The sequence below is a fragment of the Musca domestica genome, unplaced genomic scaffold, assembly GCF_030504385.1.
Source record: "Musca domestica strain aabys unplaced genomic scaffold, Musca_domestica.polishedcontigs.V.1.1 177, whole genome shotgun sequence".
Taxonomy (NCBI): domain Eukaryota; kingdom Metazoa; phylum Arthropoda; class Insecta; order Diptera; family Muscidae; genus Musca; species Musca domestica.
In genome coordinates, this window is record NW_026712235.1 from 743,679 (window position 1) to 752,185 (window position 8,507).

Below are 8,507 nucleotides of genomic sequence, written 5' to 3' on the forward strand. Positions count from 1 at the left end.
TTGTCGTGTACATAAGTACAAATTATGAAAACTTCCTCCATATGCCAATCCTACACTCCGCCAGTAATGTTAATTTCAGGATTCTAGCTCCATCCGTTCCTCCAAATTCGAATTGTACTAAATTTAGTACCGTTTAGTACTTTTCGTACATAGACTCTACTCCTCAACCTTGATTCCCATTCCCAAATTTAAAGTTTCTAGCTCTAACCGTTCAAATGATACGAAATGTAGTTCATTTTAGTGCTTTTCGTACACTTATAGTGCGAACCCTTTGGCACATCTTCCATACACTCCATCAGTGACCCTCATTCCAAATTTAAGAGTTCTAGCTCTACTGCTTCCTCAAATACAATGCATTCCATATTTAGTATCATTTAATACTTTTCGTACACTTATAGCGCGAATTTCAAAAAAAAAAAAAAAACCAGCCTTATCTGTAACTTCTGGAACAAGGGAGATTCTCACCCAAAATTTCAAGATTTTAGCTTCCGCCGTTTCGTCTGGGCGTTGATTAATCGTTATGTCTGTCAGTTAGTCAATTATGTTACTCTTTTATGAATATAAATAAGTATATATTGACCGATAACCAACTGATGTTTATAAAAGAGGTGTTTCTTCAAGGGCCTTCACAGGAATATAACATGCGATCTGACTGACAAACATGGTAAAAATACAAATCTATTTATTTAAACATTTCTTGGAATAAAGGATATGGCTCATAATAGTAACGAAATAGGCATAATTTGTTACCCCTCACTCGGAGACTATCGCTAATTACTCACAAAGTACTGATAACTTGCAAAAAGACAAAGTAATTCACCCTAACAGACCCTAATCTCTATGGAGAAAATACAAAGCCTTATCAGGCGATACCACACGCACAAAAGCCCAGTGAGGCTCTTTAGAGGTTATCGCCAATTGAAAGAGTGAAGAAGCGCGTCATTAAAACAAAGAAAACAAATCCGCACTGGTCAATTTTGCCGAATCTACGCACCACACACCCATTCATTGCCTGGCAGAAATATTCAATGTCTCGTAGATGCGGTGGCGATAACAAGTCTGCTTTTCAGTGCTCGCTCACTCATCAGCTTATCGCTTCACGGAGTAGAACAAAGCAAACTGACTTACTGACTGAGAGTGTCACTTGAGAGATTTTGTTTTTGTTGTTTTTTTTTTTTTTTTGCATTTTTAAATTGATCAATTAATAAATAGCCCCGAAGAGGGAGAGGGATGGCGCCCAACATACAAACCGACCGACCGGTTCATTCATGAAAATAAGAATAATGACAAAAAAATAATAACAAAAAACATATAAATAATAATCTACAATAAAACGGAGACGACAACATAACCGGCAACGACTACAACGCCAACGGTTCATTGAGAACCCTGGGAATTGTTTGAGAATTTTGCGATCAGTTAACTTAAAGACTTGCGACAATAAAGACGACGTGTGCGCGAAAATGAGAATAACGGAAAATTGTATAGCTCTGCTATTGCTGTTCAGTGCAAATTATTGCTGGGCAGATGATCCGCCCCAGGCCCAATCGACATGGTCCTTTTCGTTGCAAAACATTAATTTATTTGATATACCAAAATTCCCCGGCATGGTCTTCGATGAGGGCAGTTCCAAAATCCAAAAACAAGTTCATAGTTCGATGAAATCGCTGTTGGGTGATGTTACCATTGATCCGGATATTATTGAGGATTCAATATTGAAAACGGTTGGTTGAAGTGAAAACACGAGTGTTTGTGTGTGTGTGTGAACAAAGTATAGAGAATTTTTTTAAAAGTGAATTTTTATTTCGTCCCCTCCACATTTAGCCCGATCTAATAAAGAAATATGGTTATCCTTCGGAAGTGCATCATGCCATCACTGATGATGGCTATATTTTGGAACTACATCGCATTGCCAATCACGGGGCAATGCCAGTACTTTTAACCCATGGCCTTTTGGATTCCTCGGCCACATGGGTTATGATGGGCCCCAATAAGGGATTAGGTGAGTAATCATCGGATGGTGTGTGGTATTGAAAATTAAAATAACAAGTGGAAATATGAATAGAAAATTGAAGTGAAAAAAGGGAAATTTCCGACGTGTGAAAATTAAGTAGAATTCATAATTTTTAATTGGAAGAGGAAATTTAAAGGCAATAATATTTGGCCCTAAAATACTTCCTACTTTCCATAAAAAGCTATGATCTCTAAAAATGTTTGAACAGAAAAAAATATGTTTCTGTTAAAAAAAAATGATGCGTCTTCCGGAGAGATTCCCCTGATGAGAAGCAAGAAAAACGCAATTCAGTGAAAATTTTTGAAGAAACAAGTGAGATTAAGGTTGTTATTCTTGTTCTATGCAATTGTGAAATCAAACGCTTCATATAGAAATTTTATAGAAAATATTTTGAATTTCAAATTTTTATAGAAAAAAGGATTCAGCCCCAGACCCAGGAGCAATGTAATCATCTCTTCCAGAACTGCAAGAATGTGAAAGTTTTTACGACGATAGCCGACTTTCCCTTTATAATATCGAAACCAGTAAAGAAAGTCTTAAAGTCCGGCGGGACCGACTTTATGATACCCTACACCACTTTGCTAATTTAGTAGAGCTCCACATAATAATCAAAAGTTTTTATGGGAGAATTCAATCATACACTCTATGATTATAATTATAATTTAAACTTCAAATTATGAATTAAAGTTCAAAGGACTAAATATGCCGAAGCATTTGTATCTTTTAAATTCCGACTTGTATTGCCCATTTGGTGCACAATTAATTTGAAATCGGATAAATATATATATGGGAGCTATATCCAAATCGGAACCGATCTCAATAAAATTTGGCAAAGATATTTCTGAGCTGTATTTGATACAGTTCCCTAAATATCGTTCTTACGGAGTGCCTATTACGGCTGTGGGTAACAAATATAACAAATCGGATGAACAGTATATATGGGAGCTATAGCTAAATCTGAACCGATCTTCACCAAATTTGACATACTAGCTTCTAGACTCAATTCGGTCGTAAGTGCCAAATTTCACCAATTTGGACAAATATTAGACGTTTGGTGCACAATCAAAGGTAAATCGGACGAAGTTATATATGGGAGCTATATCCAAATCTGAGCCGATCTCGATTAAATTTAGCAAATGTATTTCTGAGCTGTATTTGATATATTTCCCCAAATATTGTTGTTACAGAGTGCATATTACGGCTGCGGAGGACAAAAATAACAAATCGGGTGAACAATATATATGGGAGCTATAGCTATATCTGAACCGATTTCGATCAAATTTGGCATACTTATTTTTAGGTCCAAGTCTGATCGTACGTGCAAAATTCGATACTATACGGACTGATATTACACGTTTGGTGCACAATAAAAGGCAAATCGGACGAAGATATATATGGGAGCTATATCTAAATTTTGACCGATTTTCTGCAATTTCAACAGGGTTCGTCCTTGGGCCAAACGAATGATTTGTGCAAAATTTCATCTGGATAGGGCAATAAACGCGAACTGTACTTTGTTTACAAAAATACATCGACAGACTGACGGACGGACGGACATGTATTAATCGAGTCAGAATGTGATTCTATGCAGATCATCAAAAGGAGAACCATGGGTCTATTTCGTTTCCTTTTGCTTGTTACAAACAAATGCACAAAGACATAATACCCTGACCACCTTGTGATGTAGGGTATAAAAATTGGAAAACTGGTAAATTCTTGCAGGTTCTGGAATAGAGTATACGTGGGCCTTGTTAAACCTAGGGATCCTCAGTGCAGCAATTTGGAATATAAGCTGTTTCATGTATGAGAAAAATTAAAAACCAGAATTATTCAGGGGTTATACAAAAAAGTTATTATGAACAATCTGATTTGATTGGAAAAAATCGATGATAAAACTGTATTGATCTGTACCAATACTGAATATTGTTTAAAATTCAACGGAATGCTTTAAATAATAATATATAGGACCAGTTAAAAGATTTTTATGAGGGACCCTATATTACACCTTAATTTAATTTGGATAATAGACAGCAGAAACTCAGTGAATTATGAAGATAGATTAAAAAATAGAAGATCCGTAAATCACATGTAACCTATATAGAGGAGTGAATTCCGCCCTACCTTAAACATTTATTGAAAAAAATGATATACTGGCCAAAATATTCTTAAAAATTACACTGCGCAACAGGAAAAACATAATTCCAGAAAAATTCAGTAGATTAAATGCAAGGATTATTAAATTCCTCAAACGATATGGCCAAGACCTTAAAAATACATAAAAACGGGCGGTGCCACGGAAGTCATGCCCACAGATGGACTATTTCGTATAGGTTTCATATAAGGGAACTTTATCAGGTTTCTGCCTCAAAATCACAAATTTTCTCGACACCGTTTCGTTCTTAGTTTTTATGTAGTGGGGGTCCTTTAAAATGTAATTTCCCAAAAGTTGAGAGGGAAATTTTCCGAAATTCATTTTGCCATTGTATGGAGGGTATATTAAGTTTTTCATTCCGTTTGTAATACCTCAAAACCCCATCTATCGAAATCACTCTAGCTTTCGATGGAAATGAAGTAGGCTGATAAAATTTTACTCAAATGTATTTTAGGTCCGTATAGGTCCACGTTTTAGAAAAACCTCGGATTTAAAGTGCTTTTGATTATTTTGGTCGGATATTTAACTCGAATTTGCTGTAAATTGGCAGTTTGTGTTCGCTTGCATTAAACTGTCCACATAGGTTTACGTTTTGGTACATCCCCCCATATTAAACTGTACCTCAGACATTCGGTATTTTGATAAGTTGTGTCACACTTTTCAACGGAATTTTTAAAAATTCGAGTATGTAATGGATTCTATCTCCTTTAACAGGAAATTGCTCATGAGCGGTTCACATCTTGATATAATGGTAGGTCAGTCACTCACTATATTCTGTATTTTGATGATTTATCGAAATTCGTTTAAATTTGACGTTCGCAATGGAATCCGACCGAAACCGACGAAACTGCACAGACGTCTTCTTATATACACCATATAACGATGCAATCCAACATTCGGAATTTTTGGAATTCCACTTGTTCATGAAGCCCCCCAAAACTGCAACACGTAATATTCTGAATTATTCAATTTTAGCAGCATTTTCAATATATTTTATTAGTATTAAAAGTTAGCTGGGCCGAACTTAGCTGTTTTTTTACTTCCTAATTCTGGTACTGTGGGTTTTATATAAGGAGTTAAGTAGTATCCAATTTTTTTCAATATTTGGTATTTATTTAATATTTATTTTTTAATATTTTATAATTTTTTTAATTTCACACACCCTAATATTTTTCTGGGGTGAAGATGGGATATATCGTTCCACTCCGTCTGGAACCTCTCCAACAATGGGTCAACATTTTCAATAATTTTATCTCTAATAAAAGGCGAAATGACCATCTGACTCCATCTAAACTTTACACTTTCCAATACTTATACTATAACAAGATCTGGTGTGAAGATGATGGAGATGGCGACCACTAAAAATTAAGTTTTTAATGTAAAATATATAAAAAGTGCCACTTCCGAGGGGCTTCCGAAAGTGCCAAACATGCAGTGTAGGGTATTGATGAATCCACATTATTCTCAATCTAAACAAAAATCCCCCAAGTCCGCATGACTGATAACTAGGTTAAGGTCAAGAATATAATATGCAGATCAAATAAGCCCAGCCGAACCAAAAAAAAAAAAAAATATATAAAAAACACTTCGATTGACGTATTTTCACTTGTTTGTTTCCTTAGTTTCAAATAGCAAAAAATATAAATTCTAATTTCTAAAAAAAAATGTCTCCCTCCCCACAGCTTATCTGCTCTATGAAAAAGGTTACGACGTTTGGATGACAAATGTGCGCGGCAACACATATTCCCGCAATCACACCAAATACACGACCAAGCATGCAGCATTTTGGGATTTCACATTTCACGAAATGGGCAAATACGATTTGCCGGCCACAATTAATTACATCTTGGATTTGACATCGGAGGTGCAGTTGCACTACATTGGTCACTCGCAGGGTACCATGACATATTTCATTATGTGTAGCGAACGTCCGGATATGTGTGATAAGGTGCTGCTGATGCAAGCTCTGGCCCCCGTGGCCTACATCAAGCATGCCAAGAGTCCGGTGGTGGAATTTATGGCATTCTTTCAGGAACCATTGGCGGTAAGAGATGCAAGATGAATATTTCTCTTTAATTTTTAAATTAATTTTTTTCCTTCTCCTCTTCCCTACCCAGATGCTACTCAAACTAATCGGGGCCCATGAGTTTTTACCCAGCAATGAATTCATTACCCTTTTCAATCAAATCGTATGCGATGAAGATTCTTTCACCGAGGAAATCTGCTCGAATGTCATGTTCCTGGTGGCCGGCTTTGATAAACAGCAAATGAACGAGACCATGCTGCCGGTGGTGTTGGGTCATGCCCCAGCCGGTGCTGCCACTAAACAAATGCAACACTATGGCCAGCTGAAACATAGCGGACATTTCCGTCAATACGATTATGGTTGGATACGCAACCATTGGCGTTATGGCAGCATCAATCCACCAGACTATAAACTGGACAATGTACGCACCAAGGTGGCCCTACACTATTCGCTAAACGATTGGTTGGCCACACCCAAGGATGTGGAGAAATTGCGCCAAGGTCTACCTAATGTTGTGGGCAAATTTTTGGTCAACGATCCGAAATTTAATCATTTAGATTTCGTCTGGGGCATTGATTCGCGCGAGTTGTTGTACAACAAGGTGTTGGCTCTCATGGAGATGACCGAACGGGGAGATTTTGATGAAATGTAAGAGGGTGGGAGAATAAATTGAAATGCGGTATTTTTATGAGTTAGTTTTAAGGCTTTATTTAATTGTTATTTTTAAGCGTTTTTTATAGATTACATTTAGACGGTATTAGCATTTAAGTGATATGAAGAAAGGAAAATTGAAATAAATGCTATTAGTTTTTTAAAATTATGAAAATGGCATTTTTACCAAAGGGTGATTTTTTAGCTATTATTATATTTTACAATTTATTTATTTTTTTTTTGTTATTTTTTTTTTTTTTTTTTTTTTTTTGTGGCAATACATTCAATTTTATTGATTTCATGATTTTTTTCTGAATGTTATGTGTTCTCTGAGTCAGTAACCGACACATAAAAGCCCAGGCAACACAACTAATGGTGGAACCATTATTACGATGCCTTTGTGTTGTGGTGTGAGTTAAGGCTTCGTCAGAGGAATAAACCCCCTTTAATGTTTCAGATTTATTCAAACAGTTCGTGTTAGGCTTTTTTGGTACTCAAAATTCACAATTTGTTCAGTTTGACAAAAAAATTTAATCAAAACTTCATACATCCTTCCAAATTTTTAGATTTCTCCATTTTCGGAAAGAATGGTAGGAAAATGTTATTTTTTACGCCAGAAAGGCTTCAAAATATATTTCATATTTAAGGTTTGCGAGGGAGGAGAAACCATGACACATTGCGAAACTATTTCAACGTCTCCATATGTAAGCTCCTAGCCCAACAGTGGCCTCAATATCATTCTTCCAATGCCAAATTTGGTAACCTTTAATACGCATATCCAAACATTCTACATCCCACCATCCTAGACACCAACAGTGATCCAAAATTAGTATCATTTGGTACTTTTCGAACAATTACAGTGCGAATTCCACCAACAGTCGATCAATAGAGACTTCAGAATCAAATTTCGCGATTCCTGCTCTAGTACGAATTTTAACAAAATCTAGTACTTTTTAATATTAGTAATCATTTGGAAAAACACATTTATATCTCAAGGCCAGCCGTATCCCTTGACCCAATACCAAATTTAGTACCATTTAGTACATTTCGTACAAATATAGGACGCATTTCGCAAATCCACCACCAGATATTAATTCTCGATACCACCATAGCTCAATATCAAATTTGAGGATTCCACCCCTATTTCTTTGCCCAATGACAAATTTGCTGCACAAATATCGGACACACTTTCAAAAACATCTCCATATCTCAATCACAGGTACCAACAAAGTCTTCAATGTTAAATTTCAGAATTTTATCTCTATCCCTTCATCAAATAGCAAATATAGTACCATTTCGTACTTTTTGTACAATTATAGTACACATTTCCAAAACCACTTCCATATGTCCAGGCACAACACATGAATAGCGACGCTTATACCAAATTTCAGACCTCAAGCAGTATATAGTACTACCTAGTACTTTTTATACACTTGCTGTATCCGTTCCAAAAACCACCTCTTTTTTACAAACCTACCACCAACAGGTACCCCAATACAAAATTTTAAAGTTCCAGCTTCATCCGTTCACCAAACTGTTCCAAATTTAGTACCATTTAGTACAGTTCCCTCACTTGGTACACACTTGCAAAACAAATATCATATATCAAACTTTCAGATTTCAAGCACAACCCGCTCACCCAATACCAAATTGTACCAAATATA

At 36.0% G+C, this 8,507-nt stretch overlaps 1 protein-coding gene across 1 annotated transcript; it reads left to right on the forward strand.

Annotated features, from left to right (window-relative positions):
• Nucleotides 1–1,323: 1,323 nt before the first annotated feature.
• Nucleotides 1,324–6,975, forward strand: LOC131801810 (lipase 3-like). The gene is made up of 4 exons (XM_059120777.1): nucleotides 1,324–1,724; nucleotides 1,825–2,002; nucleotides 5,849–6,210; nucleotides 6,284–6,975. Exons 1-4 carry the CDS (start codon nucleotides 1,464–1,466, stop codon nucleotides 6,842–6,844), a joined length of 1,362 nt encoding a protein of 453 aa, XP_058976760.1. The 5' UTR covers nucleotides 1,324–1,463; the 3' UTR covers nucleotides 6,845–6,975.
• The last annotated feature ends 1,532 nt before the right edge of the window (nucleotides 6,976–8,507 follow it).

Coding starts and splice junctions, on each gene's coding strand:
- LOC131801810 (XM_059120777.1), top strand. CDS start 1,464: ATGAGAATAACGGAAAATTGTATAGCTCTGCTATTGCTGTTCAGTGCA. Junction 1,725..1,824: donor AGGATTCAATATTGAAAACG/GTTGGTTGAAGT, acceptor CTCCACATTTAG/CCCGATCTAATAAAGAAATA. Junction 2,003..5,848: donor GGGCCCCAATAAGGGATTAG/GTGAGTAATCAT, acceptor CCCTCCCCACAG/CTTATCTGCTCTATGAAAAA.